The sequence below is a fragment of the Polypterus senegalus genome, chromosome 2 (genome assembly GCF_016835505.1).
Source record: "Polypterus senegalus isolate Bchr_013 chromosome 2, ASM1683550v1, whole genome shotgun sequence".
NCBI lineage: Eukaryota > Metazoa > Chordata > Cladistia > Polypteriformes > Polypteridae > Polypterus > Polypterus senegalus.
Genome location: NC_053155.1, coordinates 279,503,875 through 279,528,073, shown reverse-complemented (window position 1 = coordinate 279,528,073; position 24,199 = coordinate 279,503,875). Strand labels below are relative to the sequence as shown.

Below are 24,199 nucleotides of genomic sequence, written 5' to 3'. Positions count from 1 at the left end.
TGATCATCATTAATGGAAATGTTACTACACAAGGGGCCACACCAGTTACTGAATGCGAAAAGTTGCACATTTTTTCACACACAAAAAAATAGCATTGCATTGTTTTCCTCAGCAAATAAATGAACAAGGATATTGTGATTGTGTCATTTGTTTACTGGTGTACTCTTTATCTAGTTAAAATATTATCATGTTTTAGGTCATAACTTATGTAGAAATAGCAAAAACTGTAAAGGGTTTACAAACTTTCTAGCATTTCTGTATAACAAGCATTTTTTACCAGATACATCCAGTGATGGCAACACTTGACGCTATAATTTGTAAAAAGTCCTGAAATGGTTCTAGCATGGCAGTGATTTTGGTTTAAGGCAGCAACCACCCATCTGATCAGATTTCAATCTAAACAGTTCTCTGTGGAATTAAATTGAGTCAGCTATTCACAATAGGAATATGGCATCATCTAATAAGAAGCATTTTGTAGATAACTTTGTTACATTTTTGTCATCTTGTATACTCTAATGCCCAAATATTTCAAGTAGTTTTGAGATTTTTCGTATGACAACGAAGCCTTCTGGGTTGAAATTGTTAGTAATCTTGATTCACTGTTAAACAAACAAGCACATATTATAATCAGGCAGTTGATGCAGGTATGGCAAGTTTCAAACAGTTCAACAAACACATCTGTCTTATCTTAAATCAAGACTATAAAATGACAATAAAAGTTTAGAAGCAATGTCTCCATGACCGAACAGTTAACCTTGTGAGCTGGAATGTTAAAAGTCTAAATCACGAATTAAAGAGAAAGAAAGTATTCTCTCACCTAACAGGTCTAAACACTAAAATAGTATTTTTACAGGAGACCCGTTTATTAAGCAAGGATCAGTTTTGGCTGCACAGAGACTGGACTGGCCAAATATTCCATTCCAGTTATACAAAGAAAACTAGAGGTGTGGTAATCTCATTTGTGGTTTCAGATGTAGTTTCTGATTCTGAAGTCAGATATGTGATTGTTATGGGTAATTTATTTAACTTTAAAGTGATTTTGATAAATATCTATACACCCCATGTGGATGATAGGGGCTTCATCCAAAACGTATTTGCGTCCATTCCCAATGTGAACAGTCATAAAATTATAATGGCTAGGGACTTTAACTGTATTTTAAATCCAGACCTAGACAGGTCTCCTGCCACAGGGGCGATGACATTTAACACTGCAAAGACAATTACACAGTTTGTAACTTATCACAACTTATCAGACCCCTGGAGATTTCTAAACCCAAACTCAAGAGCATATTCCTTCTACTCACCAGTGAATCACTGCTACTCAAGAAGTAATCATTTCTTTGTAGATAACAATTTCTTCCCTATGATTAAATCTTCTAAGTACAGTGCTATTGCTTTCTCTGACCATGCCCCTTTGATCATGGAGCTAAAAATACTATGCCCCAGATACTGATCTCGCAACTGTCGTCTTAACCCACTTTTATTAGCAAATGAGAACTGTGCAGAATTTATATCCAAGCAAATCAATTTTTTTAGAGACAAATACATCCTCAGAGGTTTTTATTGGAATACTCTGGGAAACCCTGAAGGCTTTCTTAAGAGAACAGATTATCTCATATCTTTTCCACAGAAGTAAATAGGAAGCCAAGAAGGAATCAGTGCTAAACAGTGAAATTACAAGAACAGATCAAGAATAGGCCAGGTATCCAAATGAGGCACTTCATACATAAAAGACAGGCTCTGCATTCAGAACTCAACTTCCTAACAACTAATGAAACAGAACAACTCATTTTTAATTCAAGACATCGTTAATATGAACATGGAGAGTAAGCTAATAAGATCTTAGCTCAACAAATCCACAAGCAGGAAGATCGCAATGCAATCCCAGCAATCACCAACACAGACGGAGACAAAATCATTGACAACAAAAATGTAATGCACCCATTTAGAGACTACTATGAGTCCTTATATTCTACTGAGTTAAAAGAAGACAAGACACAATCTAACACATTTCTGGATTCATTACAGATACCACAAATAGACACCTTAGTGCTGTGGAACTGGATACATTTCTGACACTTTCAGAATTACTAGATACTATAAACTCACTTCAGAGTGGGAAAGCAGCATGCCCTGATGCTACCCTGCCGACTTTTATTAAAAATTTTCAATTAAGCTAGCTCCCCTTTTATTAGCAACATTTAGAGAAGGTAGAGACAATAAAATTTTACCTCAAACTTTTTACCAAGCATTAATTACAATCTTTCCTAAGCAAAATAACGACTTATTACAATGTGCATCATACAGACCAATTTCACTTCTGAATAATGATGTTAAGATACTCTCCAAAGTCTTAGCTAGAAGGATTGAGAAAGTGCTTCCTTCAGTAATATCACAAGACCAAACCAGATTTATAAAGGCAGACACTTAGCTTCCAATCTTTGATGCCTGATTAATATAATATATTCACCCATAAAGTCTAACACTCTGGAGATATTATTATCGTTGGATGCAGAAAAAGCATTTGATATGGTTGAATGGAACAACCTTTTCATAACATTCGAGAAATTTGGGTTTTGCCTGAACATTTGTGTATGGATCAAACTACTGTACACCAGTCCAGAAGCTTCAGTTTGTATTAACAACATTAATTCAGACTACTTCAAACTAGAATGTGGTACTAGAAAAGAATGCCCCTTGTCACCAATGCTTTTTGCAATCACCATTGAGCCACTGGCAGTTAACTTTCGAAATGCTTACGAGATAAAAGGGATTATCAGAGAAGGACTTGAACAGAAAATTTCTCTACGTATAAACAGATGATATGGTACTGTATATATAAGATCCACAAAATACTGTGCCTGTAGTCCTAACAGCACTAACAGGATTTCAAAAGATTTCTGGTCACAGAATTAATTTTAGTAAAAGTGTGCTCTTTCCAGTGAATCCTCAAGCACACAATATTAGATTGTACACCTTCCCTTTTATCATCACAGATCAGTTTAAATACCTAGGGGTAAACATCACAAGTAAACAAAGCTCTTTGATCAAAAAAAATTTGCCGTCTGTATGGAAAAAGTTAAGCAAGACTTGCACAGATGATCTCTTTATTTCACTTTAGTTGGAAGAATTAACATTGTCAAGATGAATAGCCTTCTTAAGTTTCTTTTTCTATTTCAAAATATTCCAATTTACATCAATAAATCATTTTTTTAAAAATTAGATTCAACCATAACCTAATTTATTTGGATTTCAAAACATCGACATATCCAAAGGACGACCCTACAAAGACCTAAGGCGGTAGCTGGCATGGATCTACCTAACTTTCAATTTTATTATTGGGCGGAAAATATACAAGCTATAAAAACCTTGACACAAATAGATGAACATACACAGGCTTGGTCCACAATAGAAATAAAATCCTGCAGAACATCTTTATATTCCTTGCTTTGTACCCCAGTAAATACAAATTATCATCAATATACTATACTAACAACCCAATTGTGCTTCACTCACTCAGAATATGGAGCCAATAGTATTTTAAGATGGAGAAGTTTTTATCTGTGGCACCTGTGCACGACAACAACCCTTTCCACCCTCTCAAATGTACGCAGTTTTTAATACCTGGAAAACAATCAGGATTAGATCACTTATATATCTGTATATAGACATCCTATGAAGAATTACACTCCAAATTTAACTTTCTAGCAACACATTTCTTTTACTTCCTTCAAACTTCCTAGAAACTTTCTTAAACTAAACCTGACCAATTTTCCTCACCTCCCACCTACCTCTATGCCGGAAAAAATATTGATCAGTTTTGAGGACTCGGACAGCATCTCCGTAATATATTAAACCATTTTACAGTCCCTCCCTTCCAAAGATCCAAGAGTACAGTGGGAAATGGATCACTCAACATCTCAGAAAAGGAGCAGCAGGTAGCAATGTACAGAATTCACTTGAGTTCCATATGCGCATATTCAAAATTATATATCGGGCACATCTGTCTTATTTAAAATGGTCCAATCTGTGAATGTTGGAATCAAGTTCCACCCTGATTGGGCCATATATTTTGGGCGTGCACCAAATTAACATCATTCTAGACCAAAATCTTTAACTGCCTTTCAGACAGCACTGGTGTCACAATCCCTCCTAATCCACTAACAGCTGTGTTTGGTGGACTTCCAGATGGGCTTAAAGTGGAGAAGTACAGACATACTGTAATTGCCTTTACTTCACTATTAGCCAGTAGAGTTATCTTGCTCAACTGGAAGAATCCTAACTCTCCAATTCTAAGTCAGTGGGTAATTAATGTTATATACTATTTGAAATTGGAAAAAATCTAATTCTCACTTAGAGGATCTGTACAAAACCTTTTCAAAACCTGGCAGGATGTAATCAATAACATTTTAGAATTAGCATTTAAATTGAGGAAGCAGATTCTCTCCCCTCTTTCTTATTCTATTTATTTTTATTTATTTATCTATTTACTTATTTTTACAACTTTAAGGTTTTACTGGCCTTGCTGTCTTTCTCATGGGTGGAGGTTGATTTGTAAATCAATAAAAAGCAAAAAAAAAAAACAAAAACACACATTAGGTGGTCAAAGACATTTTTGTGTTAGCTATGTCTGTGTTAGCCATGCCAGTGAGATTAGGCAAAAACAGCTCAGAGGCAGACACAGCATATGTTTCATCATGATTCATGACTTCCTAGCCCCTTCTTGATTATCATAAAATATTGCCTAACTGTAAAACATGCATTAGCTTTACTATAAAGCCAGGAGGTTGAAGTTCAACCACAGATTTCCATATAGCACAATGTGCATGTGTTAAACAATTACAAACAATTACATTATAATTTGATATCCTTTTTATGAAACTTACAGGAATGTTCAAAAAAGAGAAAACCTCAAAAGACATGAAATTTTACAAGTGAGATGATGAGATCAACAAGCTCATCTGATTAGAAAATATTGAATTGTCCCAGTATCTCATTCAAACGTTTTCAATGTCCTTAAAGCATTCTTCTTTAGCTATTGAACTTTACTTAGAGGTTTATTCAGATCCTTTGAAGGATTGTGGGCTCTGCCTCAGATTTTCTTTTTTAATGCTTTTTGGCAGATGGTATTATGAAAACAAGAACAGAAAATCTTGTGCTTCAGTTTCATCATGATCTCTCTATATTTCAGTGATTTACACTGATACCATATTTTCAGATCTTCAGGGCTAAATATCCAGGGACCAATGATGTAAGCAAAATGAAAAAGATACTTATTCTGATGAATGAAAAAATAACGCATATGGCACTGAAAATTAAAACAGAATCAAAAGGATAGCCAGATGAATATTCACTGGGAAAGCAAAAAGGAAATTAGATAGGATAAACAAATCATCAAATTGAAAACATTCAGCAAAGTCAGAAAATCTAATATTACATTCCTCAAATAGCTAAAGCAAATGCAAGATAGATTTTTTTAGCATTTAAATTGTGTATGCTGATGTTACCAAAAACCATCTTGGCTGTAAAGTAACGTGACATGCAGTAATGCTGTCAAGGCATGTCACCAACCATAAACATCATTGTCAGAAATAACATAGACACAACCATAAAACAAAGACTAAAATGGCACAATGACTTCACAAATGACATGGTAAAATAATAATAACAATAAGAAAAATTGCTTAAATACTAGCTACACTAAACAGAGTCAGTCTCCTTGGTTTAAAACTAAGAGTTATGATAGTGTTCTCTCAGAGCTGGATGAATTGGAAGGCCAAAGCAGTAAGAGAAAGGGGATGAAACCCATCCAAAAAGCTAATGAATTCCAAAACCTGCAGGCAGACAACTAAATGTAGAACAAAATCAAATATGTGAAAACAAACAAATCTTGGCAATCTGGCAAAAATTGTGTAAATGAAACGTTAAAAAAAAAAAGCACACATGAAAGGTTTTAATTTGTTTCTGTCATAGTTTTACCAGGGATTCATCCCTGACTTTATTCTTTTTAACCCTTATAAATTATTTAACAGTTTTTTGATATTTTTGGTAATACATGTGTTTTTCTTGTTTGCATGGTTACCTGTCCTAGTTTACACAATAATCTTAATGCTGCAGCTCTGAGTCTGTGTTCAATCTATAAAAGGCCTGGGAATTTTCTAAAATATTCCATATAAATGCGTTCCAGTTCATTTATTTGGCTCCCATTTTTGGATGCCCTTTGTGCTTTAAGATGTATCTATTTATTTATTTTCATTAATTTGTTATGGACTTGCACTGCTTTTTTAAGGTTTGAATTTATAGGTTTCATTCTTTAATTATAATAAATGTGAGCTTCATTATTTAAATGTAGTTAAAAAACTAATATAAAAATATGTTGTAAATGCAGTAAAGGGTGTAAAGCACAGAAAAGCATTTTTCCAATTACATGAAATGGAAGTAATACATACGTAAAGCATAAATAAAAATGTACAGTTATATTCTCTCGGCCATGAACATTACAGACATACAAGAAATAAATGGAAATTCAGTTAATGGCTATCAAAAATGGCTTGTTTTAGCCCATTGAGGCATATGTGTTGGGCTATACAAGAAATAAATTGTTGCTGTCATTGTTAAGCTTATAAATCAGAACATCTGTTCATTACCCTCCAGAAACTTCTGCATTTACATGTTTACTTTCTACAAGTAGTAGTTTGCAATCTATTTTATAATGGCTGCCTTACACGTTAGAGCAAATTGTGATATTTTGTTATACACTATTAAGTGCCTTCTTAAATTTCTCTAGCATAGAAAAACATAAATGTAAAGTTTTAAATCTGTAGAGAATACCACATTTACTTATTAGACATAAACTCAGACACTATTTCTTATAGTTTTACAGGCTTTTAGTACTGCAGATTGCTTTATATAATAACGTTATAAATTATTTGAATATTCCAATTTTGTTTAAAGTACAGATATAATTGTATGTTTGAATTATATCTTCGACTTGGATTTCATTGTTTTTTTCATAACGATAAAGAAAAATAATTGTTAGAAATGCATTACATTATAGTACGTTCTTTTTATGAACAGTTCTGCTTCTATTGCGTTGTCTTTTCTAACGTTTTATGTCTTTTTCTTTATTTGTACTGGGAAGGATAATGCAAATTATTAACACGTCACTTAAAACACCATACTTTTTTGTTCATGGTTTTTCGGATTTGGAGATTCTTTATAAATGGCTGTCTGTTGTCTTCTTAATCATATTTTCTCTAACAATGGTAGACAACATTACGCTAATATGTGTAGAGAAACTTCATCAGAACCTGCATTCACCGATGTACGTTTACCTTTGTGGTCTGGCAATAATTGACATCGGTTTAAGCGTTTCGACAATACCTACAGTTCTGCAAATTTCACTATTTAATACCCACACTATTTCATTCCATGCTTGCTTTTTTCAAATGTTTGTCGTTCTGTGTCTGAGTGCGATTGAATCCGGTGTACTGGCCGTGATGGCTTATGTCGTTTATGTTGCCATCTGCAATCCTTTACTTTACGTCTCCATCCTTACATCTGCCTCTGTTTCTAAAATTCTACCACTGTTTTTATACCGATGTATTATTTTAACTGCCATGTTCCCTATCCTTTTGTCAAGGTTACCTTATTGTTCATCTACTGTAACGAAGCTGTCCTGCACATGCATATATCACAATCACTTATGTTATGATTATTAGAGCTGTGCTAAAACTGTCATCCAAAGCTGACATTACCATAAGGCTATCATGTGGCCCCCATTTGATTGTTATATTTTTATTTACATAAGCTGTAATTAATTAATATATTTGGACAAACTCAGTCTCAACGGTTAATTGTTATATCTACCATCTTGTTCTGCTTTCTGTATTAAATCCAATTGTTTCAGCAGTTAGGACTAAATAAATCCGTGAGGGATTTATACAACTCCTTAGTAAACCCATCTTTCTCATACAGAAAAATTAAGGTGTTACTTGCTTTTAAGGTGTGTTCACACAGATATGCATACAAAAGCAAATTATAGAAATAATTCTTGGCAATCGGGGTTGAAAAATAACCCAAGCAACATGTTTAGCAAAGAGTGCTTATGATGGTTTTAATACTCCCGTTATACTTTTGAATAGTTATTATGCATACTTTTAAAATGTATTAATGTATTAATGTGTATGACTGTGTGTCTGGATAGTTCACAATAGCTTCTGCCAGTTTTCTTATCTTTTGTTAAGAACTTTTCAAAGTTTCAAAAGAGTCAGGTAGATGATGATCACATTAACATATACTGTGACATTTCTTTATAAATTTGGACCTGTATTTTTGGACTATTAAAAAAAAAAAACTTGCAGAAATGTTTGAATCATCTGTGACTGAGTCACCAATATCTCCCGAATTAAAAACATTAAAAGCTTGCATCATTTTTTGTAGGATCAGAACCACAGATAGGTAGAAGTATTGTTTTCATACATATTACTATGCAGCATTCACACCTGTAGCCTGCAGAAAGATAAGTAGTACATTAGAACACTCTAGACGAGAAAAGGCCATTCAGCCCAACAAAGCTCACCAGTTCTATCTACTTATTTCTTCCAAAAAACATCAAGTCGAGTTTTGAAAGTCCCCAACGTCTTACTGTCTACTACACTACTTGGTAGCTTATTCCAAGTGTCTATCATTCTTTGTGTAAAGAAAAACTTCCTAGTGTTTGTGTGAAATTTACTCTTAGCAAGTTTCCAACTGTGTCCCTGTGTTCTTGATGAACTCATTTTAAAATAACAGTCTTGATACACTGTACTAATTCCCTTCATAATTTTAAACACTTCAATCATGTTACCTCTTAATCTTCTTTTGCTTAAACTGTATAGACTCAGCTCTTTTAATCTTTCCTCATAATTCAACCCCTGTAGCACTGGACTGAGCCTAGTAGCTCTTCTCTGGACCTTTTCTAGTGCTGCTATGTCCTTTTTGTAGCCTGGAGACCAAAACTGCACACAATATTCAAGATGAGGCCTCACCAGTGCATTATAAAGGTTGAGCATAGCATCTTTGTACTTGTACTCCACACATCGTGGTATATAACCTAAAGTTCTGTTAGCCTTTTTAATGGCTTCTGAACACTGTCGGGAAGTCACTTAGAGTCCACTATGACTCCTAAATCCTTCTCATAAGGTGTACTCTCGATTTTCTGACTGCCAATTGTGTGTTCAAACCTAAAATTTTTACTTCCCATGTGTAATACTTTACATTTACTGACTTTAAATTTCATCTGCCACAAATCTGCCCAAGCCTATATGCTATCCAATTTCTTATGTAATGATATAACGGATTCCAAATTATCTGCTAATCCGCCTATCTTGGTATCATCTGCAAACTTAACCAGGTTGTTACTAATATTCCTATCTAAATCTTACAGCATGGTGCAACACCAACTACCTGGTCTTAAATACCAAAAAGACCAAAGAAGTTATTCTGGACTTTAGGACCACTAAAAAGACCGATCACAGTCCGATAACAATCAATGTAGATGCTGTGGAGAAAGTTTCCAGCTTTAAGTTTCAAGGAGTCACCATCTCAGATGACCTGTCCTGGGCTGACAACAACTTGGCTATAATAGGCAAAGCACAACAACGCCTCTATTTTCTCAGGAAGCTAAGGAGAGCTGACCTCTCCCAGAAGCTGCTGGTTAATTTCTATAGATGCACTATAGAGAGCATCTTAACTAACTGCATGATGGCCTGGTATAACAGCTGCACCAAGGCTGCTAAAGACGCCCTGTTAATATTTGGATAAATAAAGTCCCCCATGACTATAATATCTCCCTGTAAACTTGCCTTTTTGATATTACTAAAAAGATGTGTGTTGAAATTACTGTCTGAATTGGGTGGTCTATAACACACTCCTAATATAAGACCTCTCTCCCTAATATTTTCCAGGCGAAGCCACATGTCCTCACTAAGATGGGGCTCATCATCCAACTGAAGAGGACTTACATTTAAATCCTGTTTGGCTTAAACAGCAACCCCACCTCCTTTTCTGTTCTGTCTATCCTTCCTAAAAAATGTGTATCCCTCTATGTTACACTAATCCCCATCTTTGTTATTTAGCCAGGTTTCCGTTATTGCTATAATATCATAGTTATGCTCTGCTACATACAACTCCAACTGACTTACCTTATTTTTGATACTTCTAGCATTAAGGCAAGCTATTTTTAATGTGTTACTCCTTCTACATTCAAATGTTTGCTTAAAATTTACATTACTATGGATTTTTATTTTTACACCTTTGTTTGTTCTTCCGTGTATAGATCTAAACCTGGCCTGTCCTAAACTCCCTGCCCCCATTCCCTAGTTTAAACAATCCTCGACTAGCCTACACATATGCCTTCCCATACATTGGTGCCCCTCCAGTTCAGATGCAACTCATCACAGTGGAACAGGTCTGATCTGTTCCAAAAGGAGTCTTAATGCCCCATAAACCTATACCCTTCTACCCTGCACCAAGATTTGAGCCACGTGTTAAACCTTCTAATCTCAATCTTACCTGGATTGGCGTGTGGCACAGGCAGAACTTTGGAGAAGACTACTCTGTCAGTTCTGCTCCTCAGCTTGGCACCTAACTCCTTGAATTTGGATCTACCTTTATGTATGTCATTTGTTCCAACATGGACAATGAGAACTGGATCCACCCCCGCTCTGATCAAGAGCCTATCCACCCTTCCAGGGAGGTCTCCCACCTGTGCTCCCAGTAGGCAACACACCCTGCAAGACTCTCTTTCTCTGGAGCACAATCAATGATTGAGTCCCCAAATATCACTACCTCTCTCTTTTTGGGGACTGGTTTAGAGGTGACCCGTTGGGGTTCCTCATCCCTGCCTACCACCTCAGAATTATTAGAGACACTATCCAGCTCTGCAAGGACATGATAACGGTCTGACACTTCTAATTCTGGGATTGATGCGCCCGGACAGTGTGCACCCTTTACCTTACGCCTTGTGACCGTGACCCACCTATTTGACCCTATTTTACCCACCTAATTTGGCTTATAGTATAAGCCAAATTAATGTATAGAGACATATATTTTAACATCCGAAAATGAATTTTAGATATCTCAAATTGTATTAAGAATATCTGAAAATGCATATATTTCAAGATATCTGAAATACATTTTGTGATATCTCAAATATATTTTAGGATATCTTGAAATGATATGTGGTACATTTTAAGAAATATGAAATTCTTCATTTTGAGATATCTTAAAATGTCTGCGGATGTATTTTAAGATATCTCAAATACATTTTCAGATATCTCAAAATAACTTCCTGTGCAATTCAAAAAATCTCAAATACATTTTGAAATATCTTGAAATCGTTTCCTGTAAAATTTCTTATTCTTTCAATAGGACTTCCTGTAGATGTAATTGAAATGCACAGGAAGCTATTTTGAAATATCTTAAAATGTATTTGAGATATCTCAAAATGTACCTGAAGCTATTTTCAGTTATCTTAAAATGTGCAGGAAGTCATTTTGACATACCTGAAAATGCATTTCAGGTATCTCAAAATGAATTTCAGATGCCGAATCTTAAAATGAGCAGGAAGATATTTGAACATATCTTGAAATATAAATAGGATATCTTAAAAAGCATTTAAAATATCTTTAAATTCACTGTTGTTTAAGATATCTAACATGCATTTTTAGCTATCTCAAATTCATTTCATGATATCTTAAAATGGGTCTCTACATCATTTCACATATCTTAGAATGTATTTCAAATTCTCAAATTGTACTTCAAGAGATCTAAAATGCAACTTAAGATATCTTAAAAAGAATAAATTACAAGTATTTCAAGAAATGTCAATGGCATTTTCAAATTCAAATACAATTATGACAGAAGATGGTTTAGCCTGATTACAAGAGTCATTTTACAATACAATATTTTATTGTGAAAAATTACAGTTAATTCCAATGAAATGCTTTAATTTTTTTACAATTTGTAGCATCTTCTCTCACAAACATTCATTTACAACTATGCCTCCTAAACAGTGTTTCTGAAGAAAGAAAAGAAATAATATGTATAATAAAAATCTTTCATGTACAAAAGACAGAAACATTAACAGATGTGAACAAAGATGTGAATAATTTACTAACCATATCTTCCTTTTATAATTTCAGACGATTTCATTCTAGGATGAAATTAAACATTTTTTTACCTCAACACAACATTCATTACTTATGTTTTTATTTTTGGTTTAGGAGAGTATCTTAAAATGCAATTTACTATTTGATATGTGAAACTTCCTTTGTGATATCTTAAAATAACTTCCATTACATTTAAGTTATCTGAAATACATTTTGACATATCTGAAATGCATTTCAAGTTATATCAAATACATTTTTAGATATTTCAAAATAACTGTTTTTGCATTTCAAGATAACTCAAATGAATTTTCAAATATCTTAAATTGTCCTTTCATACATTTTAAGAGATCTTAAAACATTTTAAGATATCTAAAAATCACTCCCTGTAAAGCTGCCTATTATTTAAATTGACTTTTTGTTTATTGTAAGATATCTTAAAATGTATTTGGGATATCTTGAAATGAGCAGGAAGTGATTTTAAGATATCTTGAGATATACTGTATTTCAGATATCTGAAAAATGACAGGAAGCTGATTTGAGATATCTAGAAATGTATTTCAGATTTCTTAAATTACAGAATGATGCTTCTTATGGAGTCTGCACATGCTCTTACAATGTTTAATTTTTTTCATGTATGTTCAATATGTTTTCATGATTACTGGCTCCTGTAAATTTGCTTGGTCTGAAGTGAGTACATGAGTGTGTCCGGCAATGAAATGGCATTCCATTAATCACTGGTTCCTGTCCTGTGGCAGATGGTTCTGATTTTCTTAAAATCTGATCGAGAAAAAGTAGGGATGGAAAATTATCCTGTCTTCTAAACATTTCTAAAGTTATAAATGTTATAGATGGATAGGTTTGTACCGCTAACCCCGGGCGAACAACTAAACCCCCGAGTTACAGCACGATTAGAAAACTGCTAGTATAAAGCAGTTCAATATCTAAAATCTATCGGGCAACGTGACCAACGCTCATCCTTTTATTGACCCCCACCACCAGTCCCATCTTAGCATTAACAACAAGCCATATCACCAAATAAAGAAGAAGCAAATAATAACACCTATATTATTTTACATATATAAAGAAAAACAAACAAACAAATAAATACATAGCAATCGAAAAACCCCTCTCTGGTTTATTTATGAACCCCAATGTTCATAAATAAGAGAAACCTGTCTGTCCAAAAGGGTTTACTGTCCTTATTGTTCAGGGCAAAGAGAAACCCTACTGGAATATGCCGGCCTTCGAGCCGATAACAACAAAGTTTAATCGTACTGGTCCAAGATATTCGTCAGCGAAATCAAAGAAAAAGAGTCCGTCTTCAGAGACGCGTCTCCCTTGTGTCACTGAGTCTTCAAAAAAAAGAACTTGTTCCAGTAGATACTTTACTTGGTGCTACCTTGTCACTTCTCTTTGCTCCACCACAAAGATGTCTCCCTTTCTCCCCTTCTTTTTCGGTTTTTAAGTTTTCAACACCAACCGCCCTGACCGAGTTATGACCTCCCCCTTAAAAATGTATTTACAGTACCTTCTTCCCTGCAATGCACCCAAAGAGACAGCAAACTGCCCACAGAATAATAGCACATGTGGCATCCGCTACATATTCTCCGCCCCCAGACCAAGTGAAGGGCCAAAATAGGGCTTCATGTTGGTCACAGGCACTGTATCTGTTTTTTCCCCCAGAGTCAGTTGCCCATTGAACACAGTAATTAACAGGACCTAATTTGATAAGTACTGTAGCTGGGCCAAACCACTTCGGAGCTAGCTTTGCAGCAAATTTAGTTGAAGCCTTAGAAAGAGGATGCGCCTTCAACCAACCCTGGTCACATACAGAATAGAGAACTACTCTTCTCCGTTTATTGTAATATCTAGCCTGTTTGCCCTGGGATTTCACCATCCGTTCCCTAACCTGTTTCTTTAAAAGTTCTAACAAATGTAATTGCTGGTATGAAGTAGTATCACCCCCAAGTTTCTCCAGGGTCTTTCACTGTTATGGAGTGAAGAGGTCCTGCTGGAAAACCAGGTGGGTTCTTGTACTGCTGACAAATAATACAAGTCTTTACATGTTTCCAAACCTCCTTCCTCACCGTTGGCCACCAGGCTACCTCTAATATCCTTTTCAGCATCTTCAGACGACCTAGATGACCCCCAAAAGGACTGTTGTGGAAGTACGCAAGGAACACTGGCACATGTGATTCAGGGACAACAAGTTGGTATTTGTTTTCTCCCAATCTGAATGGCACACAGCGATATAACACACCCTGAAGCTCCTGAAAAGTAATGTGACCCTTTCACTTTGTGGAATTATTCCGTGCCTCTTGACAAACAGGACTGATGGACTGAGCTCGAACTATGTCCTGAAGATCCAGCGGCAAGTCTGTCCATTGAGTTGATACAAGAGCCGCCGCCGAAGTCATAGGTGGTTCCAGAAGCCGGGAAAGCGCATCTGGTACCACATTTCCACACCCCTTCCGGTAAAACACTCTAAAAGTAAATTGCTGAAGACACAAAACCCATCGGGTCAATCTGGATGAGATCTTGGGGCAGTTAAAATCCCATACCAGGGCACGGTGGTCGGTATATACTTCAAATAGAACCCCTTCAAGAAAATGTCGCCACTTCTCCAGAGCCCAAACTACTGCCAGACATTCTTTTTCGGAGGCTGAATAATTTAGCTCTGGGCCACGTATGGAGCAGGACGCATATGCAGCCACCCGTTCTTCTCCCTCCTTAGTCTGAGTGAGGACAGCCCCAAGTCCTAAGTCACTGGCATCTGTTTGCACCTGAAAGGTAAGGCATGGATCAGGCTGTGACAGTACAGGTGGTACCAAAAGTGCCTGTTTAAGGTTTTTAAAAGCACCTTCGCATCCTGGTGTCCATTCCCATGGTACTCCCTTTCGGGTCAACTGATGAAAAGGGGTGGCAGTGTCAGCTAACTTAGGAATGTATTTGTTGAACCAGCCTACCCTCCCAGGCATACCCCAGGAAAGTGAGGTGGGACTGCAAGAAGAGGCACTTTTTCATGTTCAGGGTCAACTGAGCCTGCTTGAGTTGGTAGAAGATGTCATCAAGGTCCAGGAGATGTTGTTCCAATGAAGGAGAGAAGACAATGATATCGTCGATATACACATAGCAGGTCTTCCCAATCAACCTTCTCAGCACTTGCTCCATCAATCTCTGAAAGGAAGCCCCAGCGTTTTTTAAGCTCAAAGGGCATTATCAGAAAATGAAACAAGCCTTCTGGAGTGATCACAGCAGTCTTTTCTATGCTGTCTTCTCCCATACACACTTGCCAATATCCAGACTGAAGATCCAGAGTGCTAAAAACAGCTGCACCACCAAATGATTCTAATATTTAATGCACCAAAAGAATGGGATAGGCATCATGATGAGTTTTAGCATTCAGTCCCCTGTAATCAACACAGAATCGAAAAGTGCCATCCGCTTTCCGGACCAATACTTCTGGTGCTGCCCAAGCAGAGGATGAAGGTTCAAGAATACCATCCTTCAACATGTGGTCAACCCATTCTTTAATAAACCTCCTCTTCATTGCCGATACCCTGTAAGCCCTAAGTCAGACAGGCACTTCATCCACAGTATATATATGATGAGTAACTGCTGCCGTGCATCCCAGTTTATCTGTCCAAACCGTAGGCCATCTTCTCAATAGAGGCTGCACCTCCCAGGGCTGAGCACCTATGCTAGCTTCTATAGGACTCAGCTCTGCAACAGATTGCGCCAGATAATAAAAAAGATTGGGCCACCGCAGCTCTTCCCGAGATCTTTCTTCGAACCTGAACACCTTTCCTCCGGGCAGTGTGTAATCTCCGGACCTCGGACGTAAATTCATGCCTGCTGTAATGATGGAGTCCAACCCCAGCAGCAGTGGCATCGTCAAGCAGCCATCCTCTAAGACATATACGTCCACCTCCCAGGAAACACTGTGCAATGCAAACCGTATCAGGACTTTGCCACTATCACCATACACCCTCCCGTCTGCCAAGAAGAACTTCATTGTACCACTCGCCTTGGGCAGCTCGTGGGGTTTTTTAATCTTTTCCCACAAACTGCACTTCATTAAGGTAAGAGTGCTTCCAGTCTCTACTACCGCATCCCCAGTGATGTCCCTCACAATTACTGGCATGACCAACAGGGGTAACTGGGTCCGCACAGTGGTGAGCTCAGCCCCAGCGGATCAGTCCTTTTGCCGTTGACCCCGTCCACTAAGCAAACTACTGCCTGAGGGGTCCTTACTTTTTTGTTTATGTCCCCTCATGGCCGCCCAGTCTTTCTCAATTAAAGTACCAATTTTCACCAGAGATGGTACTGAGCCCACAGAAGACATCTGAACTATGGTGGTTGTCATGTATTAGTAATACAGTACACTATCGTTGCCCTTTTTTCCTTTGATAAGAATGGACGAGCAGACAGTGCGTGCCTTTTTCTTTCTTGTCTTTATTGAACAACAACTAACAAAATGTGCTAGGCATTACCAATCAAATCACTAGGTGTCAACCCACAATCAGACATCAACAGCTGAACTGAAATGCACACTTATACTGTGTAATAACTCCAATAGGAGACAGCACAAAGGTTTGGGGTTTTCCGGCCTCGTATATTGTAGACGATCCACAATAATCAATAAAAGAAAAGCAGGTCAAACATAAACTAAACAGTTCAAATGCGAGACGCCGAAGCATGGTGTCGGCGGCCATTTTATGAGGGAGGAGCCAGAAGTGGAGGAATGCTGGGAAGGAACCGTGAGGGATGCTGGGACCAATGACGTCAGGACAAGATGGAGGAGGAAGGGCGGAAGTAAACGTACTGCGGGCAAAGCCGGCTTATGGCGGCGGAGCGTCCTTTTTTCTGTAAGAAAGCACAGGGAGAAAGTTAGTACCCCGCCATTCCCTGCCGGCGAATGTTTTCCCAGGTGTGTTAAAATCCGTCCGCGGTCTCCTACTCGCGCGTGCGTGACAACTGATATATAACAATTCCTCCCCTCTAAAAATTAGAAGTGATTAACTTATTCCCTTTTTTTTTCTGAAGAAATCAAAACATTGAATTCTATCTTTACATTTAATTTTCAATTAGTCTCTATGGAGGCTTGCGTATGCAAATTGGGAAACGTCTCTCTTCACAGGGTAATTTTTCTTGATTTGTTACAGCAGTGTTAGTCTCTGCAGAAGGTGATGGAGATAATGCACATGGGCTCTGTACTTGTGCTGCTTGAGGAGATGGTAAGTGCTCTAGACAGTTTATAGGAGCAACAGCAGGGGAGTCAACAGGCAGTGTGTGCATCTCTTCAGCTTTAACCAACCCTGATTTTCTCAACTGGTCGACATGACGTCGCCATATGACGCCTTGAGTAGCCTCTGCCTTATATGACAAGGGACCAGTTTGCTCTTTGACTAATGCAGGAACCCATTTCTGATCTCCTCTGTAGCTCCTGGCAAGAACTGATTGTCCAATGGCAAAGCTACGTGTAACCTTGTCTGTTGCTTTATAGCCTTGTTTGATTTGTCTGTCTTGCACAGTCTGCTTAATATTTGGTTGCAGCAGGTCTAATCTAGAGCGAAAGGACACCCAAAGAACAACATAGCTGGAGTCTGGTTAGTTGTAGCATGGATGGAATTCCGATATGCAAATAAGAAGTTGGCCAATTTTTGCTGATGTGTCAGTTTCTCATTTGTCATTGCTCGAAGGGCTTGTTTCAAACTTTGCACAAACCTCTCCACCAGGCCATTTATGGCTGGATGCCATGGGGCAGATGTAATGTGCCGTATGCCATTTTTGTGGAGGAATACCTGGAAATCTGTTGCTGTGAACTGGGGTCCGTTGTCACTCACTAGTTGTTGTGGAACTCCAGTTCTAGCAAATAAATCCCTTAGTACTTCAATAGTGTGAGATGTAGTGGTGGAGCTCATAGTGCAAACCTCTGGCCATTTAGAGCATGTGTCGACTACCACCAGGAAAGTTGTCCCCATGAATGGTCCTGCAAAGTCAAAATGAAGCCGCTCCCAAGGTAATGTAGGCCATTCCCATGGGTGAAGTGTTGCACGTTCTGGCTCATTCTGAACCATCTGGCAGCCACTACATTGCTGCGTTATTTTCTCGATGTCTTCATCAATGCCTGGCCACCACACAAAACTTCTGGCAAGTGCCTTCATTTTCACCACACCTAGATGTCCCTTGTGAAGCTCTTCTAATACTCTGTGTCTTAGTTTAGTGGGTACAATGGTTCTTAACCCCCACATCACACATCCAGCATTTAAGGCAATTTCATCACGTCTCGAGTAATATGCAGCCAGCAGGGATTTGTGCTGGGCTGTCCAGCCATTCAGTGTGGCAGCATACACCTGAGACAGGATCTTGTCATGTTTTGTTTCTGTTTTCACCATGTCTGCCGTGACGGGCAGATTTTCAATCTGGCTGATGGAGATCATATCTATTGTTTCCTCATCTCCAAACTCATCTTTTTCAGCTTCCAGTGGCAGTCGTGACAACCCATCTGCATTTGCATGGCAGGCTGTACGTTTGTATTCAATCTTGTACCTGTGTCCACCTAAAAACAATGCCCAGCGCTGCATTCGGGCAGCAGCTGTGGCAGGAACTCCTTTCTGCGGGCTGAAAATTGAGGTTAGCGGTTGGTGGTCTGTGACAAGGATGAATTCCCTACCAAAAAGATACTGGTTGAACCTTTTTACACCCCACACTAGACTCAATGCCTCCCTATCAATTTGGGCATAATTCTTCTCAGCTGCAGACAATGAGCGTGATGCAAAAGCTATAGGCCTGTCACTGCCATCTTCCATAACATGAGACATCACTGCTCCAATGCCGTATGGAGAAGCATCACAAGCCAGCTTGATTGGAAGGGACGAATTAAAGTGGGTTAGGACTGTGTCAGATGTCACCAGTCTCTTTGCATCTTGGAATGAATTTTCACATTCTTTGGACCATTTCCACTGTTTTCCAGCTTGTAATAGCTCATTGAGTGGATATAGCACAGTTGCCAGGTTTGGAAGAAACTTATTATAATAATTCACAAACCCCAGGAAGGATCTAAGCTGTGAAACATTTTGTGGTTGTGGTGCCATCAATACAGCCTGAATCTTGTCCTGACATTTGTGCAAACCTTGGGCATCTATGGTGTGCCCGCAATACCTGACACTGGGCTTCAGGAACTCACATTTGCCTAGCCTGGCTCTTAGTCCATACTCTTCTAACCTTTTCAGAACCTTTTTGAGGTTTTCTAAATGCTCTTCATCTGTCATTCCAGTGACAATAATGTCGTCTAAATAGCACTGGACGCCTGGCACTGACTGAAGGATCTGATCCATTGCTCTTTGCCAAATAGCTGGGGCAGAGGCTACCCCAAACACCAGCCTGTTGTAACGATAAAGACCCTTTATTGTATTAATGGTCAGAAACACTTTAGAGTCTTCCTCTACTTCCATCTGGAGGTATGCATCTGCTAAATCTAACTTTGAAAAGCGCTGACCACCCGACAAACTGGCAAAAATGTCCTCAATTCTCGGCAGAGGATACTGTTCAACTTGCAGTACAGGATTAATGGAGACCTTAAAGTCCCCGCAGAGCCTGACTGTACCATTTCTATTTATTATTGGGACAACTGGGGTTGCCCAAGGACTCCAGTCTACTTTAGAAAGTATGCAGTTTGCCTCCAACCTATCCAATTCCTTTTCAACCAGGGGTCGGATGGCATAGGGTACTGGACGTGTCTTGTGGAACCGTGGGGTCGCACCACTCTTAAGTACAATTTTAGCTCTAATGTGCTGAAGAGTCCCAATGCCACTCTTAAATACAGGGGTGGCATTTCTTAGTATCAGCTCTAGGTTCTTTTCTGTAGTCTGTTGCACAACAGGCAAAGCACAAAGGCTTTTAATCTCTTTCTCCAGTCAACTCCCAGCTTTCTTAACCACTCACGGCCCCATAATGGTGCACCTCCATTTTGTATTATGTGTAAATCAAGTACCTCTTTCTTCCATTATACTCTGCTGTCACATGCAGCACTCCAATAGGCATAACCTTTTCACCTGTGTATGTTCTGAGAAGAACAGAAGAGGGGTTCAGCTTCTACTTCTTGAAATACACCTTGTAATCTTTCAGTGACATAACTGAAACAGCTGAGCCAGTATACAATTCCATTTTTACCACCTGGCCATCTATCTTGGGGGTGAGCCAGATTGCCTGCTTGTCTTTTCCACTAAGGCTAAATAATTCCAGACTTGCTAATGCATCTTCACTATCAATGTCAGAGACTTCTGCAACATTATGCACATTTTTCTTGTCGCTGTGATGCATTTTGTGTTCCGCACTAAACTTTGCCTTTCCACTACGACAAAGTTTTTGAATATGGCCCGTTATGTGGCACTGTCTGCACTCTTCATTTTTAAATCGGCACTGTGAGGGAAGATGGGAGTCGCGTCCACAGCGATAGCAGGGACATTTATGTACTTTGTTTATCTTGGCTGCCGCCATTTTATTTACGTTGCTCATATTCACTCCTCTTTGTAGTTCAAGTGCATCTTTAGCTGCAGTTTCCATTGAAATAGCAATTTCTACTGCTCGTTTAAATGTCAAATCTGCCTCAATTAACAGCCTCTTCTGGATTCCCTCTTGAAGAATTCCACAAACCAAACGATCACGCAATGCATCGTTTAGCCCGTCACCAAACTGACAATATTCTGATAACTTTTTCAGTTCTGCCACATAAGCCGCAATTGTCTCTCCATCGTTCTGATTACGCTTATGGAATCTGAAATGTTCCGCGATCAGTAATGGCTTTGGTGACAAATGATCCCGCATTACACGGACTAAGTCATTAAAACTTTTCTCGGCGGGACTGGGGCAGTTAAACTACGGAGGAGGCCGTAAGCTTTCCCTCCCATGGCACTCAGTAGCACAGGAACATGTTTTTCAGCTGGAATATCATTTGCAGCGAAATACTGTTGCAGCTTTTCAACATACATATTCCAATCTTCTGTGGAACTATCAAAAACATCTATCTTTCCGATGTACAACATGTTTGCAACTTATCGTACTCACGTTGCACTATCGAGTCGGGTCCTTGCTTTTCTGCTTACTCGGTGCGGTTCACGCTGCTGTTAATCAATGTTACAGTGCTCAAAATTAACTTCTGGATCTCGTTGCCACTGTCATGTATTAGTAATACAGTACACTATCGTTGCCCTTCTTTCCTTTGATAAGAACAGACGAGCAGACAGCACGTGCCTTTTTCTTTCTTGTCTTTATTGAACAACAAAACAAAATGTGCTAGGCATTACCAATCCAATCACTAGGTGTCAACCCACAATCAGACATCAATAGCTGAACTGAAATGCACACTTATACTGATATATATGTAACAGGTGTCTGGTCACACTTTCAGGTAATCTAACTAGACACCATCCAAATATCCGACTACGCCACCCAGTTTTATTAAGAGACTGGGAACTCCTGAAATTTACCAATGATAGCACACAGGTTTCTTAAATTGGGCGGTGAGTAAACACACAATGAAAGACACAACAGCAATTTCAGGAAGTAACAGTAACTTATATTACACTAGACAATAATAAGTACATGAAAAAGGTAAATGAACATAAACCAAATCTAACAGTATCATGAAGAAAATTTCTTATCTTAGAAAGGAAAGCCCACAGCCCACACTCTAAAAGTCCATTAAAAACATGAATTGGATGATACAACCTGTAGTGGTGCAAAGTCCTGTTTGTTCTCAGTGTTACCCCAACACTTAATTGCTCAACTGTCCACGGATGCACTCTGTTCACCGGACACTCGTTTCCAAGAGAATCGTGGAATCCCTGTTGGCGTCTCTTTGCTGTTCCTTTTTGTCCACTCTGGGCTCCTTGTATTGCTGTGACCTAAGGCACGCCTTATTTCTTGTCTGCCAGCTTGGCTCGGTCCTTCCATGCAGCTTCCCTCTCTCGCTGGGCCCACAGCCGGCATCTCCTTATGGAGCTGTCTCTTCCTCCCTGGAAGTATTGCCGTCCTTGTGTCTCACGTCGTGCCAGCCACGTACCCTTGTCAGCCTGCGAGCCCCTTTGCTCTGTCCGGGTGTCTTGGCAGTGTTCTCAGTGGACCGTCCCCTTCCTCTTGCCTTCTCCTGGCCAGAGCTTAAATCTCCTTCAGTCCCTGCAATTATCAGTTCTGGACAACCAGATTAAACAAGTGGCACAGCTAAATTTCCTGGGTTTAACAAATAATGAAAACACGAGTTAACAAAATGTATTGTTACCAACCATTAATGAGTAAAGATCTGCTGTTTAGCAACCAATATTGTCAAACATGTTAATTGCCAAGTCAGGTAAATGCAGAAATCCTCCAAGGAAGGAGACAGTTCTGTTATCACACGTGGTATTGTTTGTAAATCTCAACCAGCCATAAACTTCAAAATAGCAACTCCTTTGCAAGACAGCAAATACTTACATCCTGCAGACAGCCATGTCACAATGAGTAACTGGATTATCCAGGAAATTGAAAAAAAACAAGGTCCCCTTCTGACATCCCCCCAGACTTAACCATTGTCAGTCCCGGACAATCAGCTTAATATTCTTATTCTCTAAAACGGGCTGGGGGTCTCCCCAAATTTTCCCTCCTCGATCGGCAACTCCACAGCTCCCCCTCTGAGACATCACCATTTTCTCGAGAGGCTGGGTCTCTCATTGTCCAAAACCCATATATGGGAAGTCCAGGTGGAGATGGTTCGGCTGTTGGGGTAGCTGAAGCACTTTGTGGAGACAAACAACAAGGCTTTAAAGCATTACGGTGCACATTTTTCTCTCTACCTCCCCCTTCTGGCCTCACCTTATACACCACCCCAGAATCCCCTACCTGGCCCAGCACCACATAGGGTTCTTGGTTCCACCAACCTGTCTGCTTCCCTTGTCCTTGTCTACCTCTATTTCTCAGCCATACCCTTTCTCCAGGAAGCAATGGAATAGCCTGAGCTTCCTTATGCTGAGCTTTATTATGTCGTGCTGCCTTATCCATCCTCCCCTTAGCAGTTTGACCTGTATTTGATAGCTTCTGCTGATGTCCCTTCACCCATTCTTCCCTGGTACCCCCTCTGGCAGGGACCTTCACACTATGGCAGAAGGCTGGTTGTACATATCGGCTGAATCCATCATTTTCCCGGTGTGGCTCAGCACAGCGACACACAGCAGAGCTGTTAGACCCTGCTTCCTGCATACTGGGGGCTGCCTGACACAGTACAACTGGTGAATCTGAAGCCTGAAAAACAGCATGCCAACAAGCAGAGATCACATTCATTCCAATCAGCAATGGGCTCGTTTGGACTTCATCTGGTACAATCACAACCCCTCTAGCAGGTAACTTCACTGTAGCCACCTCAAAATCCATTGTGGCGTAGCCTGTATAGGGGATATCCAACCCATTGGCAGCTTTCAGGTTTAGAAGAAACGGTGCCTGCCCAACTTCAATCGTATCTGTAAAATGCTGCTTGAAAATACTCTCTTTCATCAGTGTTACCTGGGATCCAGTGTCTAACAGTCCATTTAATGTTTTGCCTTCGATGGTGACGTGTACCACGGGACACTCACCAATAAGAGGGGATATGGCCTTTCGTGTTTCACTGTTCAACCCTGCTATCTGGCCCACAGCTGCAGGGTTCACAAGTTCAAAAGTAGGGCGCCCACTAGAGGATGGACAGTTCCGCCAAATGACCTGCTTGTTGGCACTGATTACAAATGGGCCTACCTTGTGAATCCCAGGCATAACGGCTGTTAGTGCGAGGCCTCCTATCTGGCTGAGAGTGTATTAGTGGCTGGGCAGCATCAACCTGTGGAACTGCTGGCCTCAGTTCCTTCAGCAGCTCCTGAGTCCATTCCTTCATCTGTGTTTTCAGGTCACCTAGAATCTCTTCCTTGAATGCTAGTCTCCAGTCTGCCTGTGAATGAGAGTTAGTTGCAGAGAACTCACCAATAGCTCCGCAAATTGCTTCCCTGTGTCCCACATAATTACATTCCCCTTCCAGCAGCAGG

The 24,199-nt window shown here is 39.3% G+C and overlaps 1 protein-coding gene across 1 annotated transcript; it reads right to left on the bottom strand.

The window, feature by feature from the left end:
* Positions 1-17,246: 17,246 nt before the first annotated feature.
* Positions 17,247-20,981, bottom strand: LOC120524555 (uncharacterized protein K02A2.6-like). Its single transcript, XM_039746388.1, has 3 exons — positions 20,328-20,981; positions 17,820-20,023; positions 17,247-17,718 (listed from the first exon to the last, which is right to left on the bottom strand). The coding sequence occupies exons 1-3, from the start codon at positions 20,979-20,981 to the stop codon at positions 17,247-17,249; spliced, it is 3,330 nt and encodes a 1,109-aa protein (XP_039602322.1).
* Positions 20,982-24,199: the final 3,218 nt, after the last annotated feature.

Coding starts and splice junctions, on each gene's coding strand:
- LOC120524555 (XM_039746388.1), bottom strand. CDS start 20,981: ATGCGGGATCATTTGTCACCAAAGCCATTACTGATCGCGGAACATTTC. Junction 20,024..20,327: donor CCAAGATAGATGGCCAGGTG/GTAAAAATGGAA, acceptor GTTGTGCAACAG/ACTACAGAAAAGAACCTAGA. Junction 17,719..17,819: donor AATGAGAAACTGACACATCA/GCAAAAATTGGC, acceptor CTTTCGCTCTAG/ATTAGACCTGCTGCAACCAA.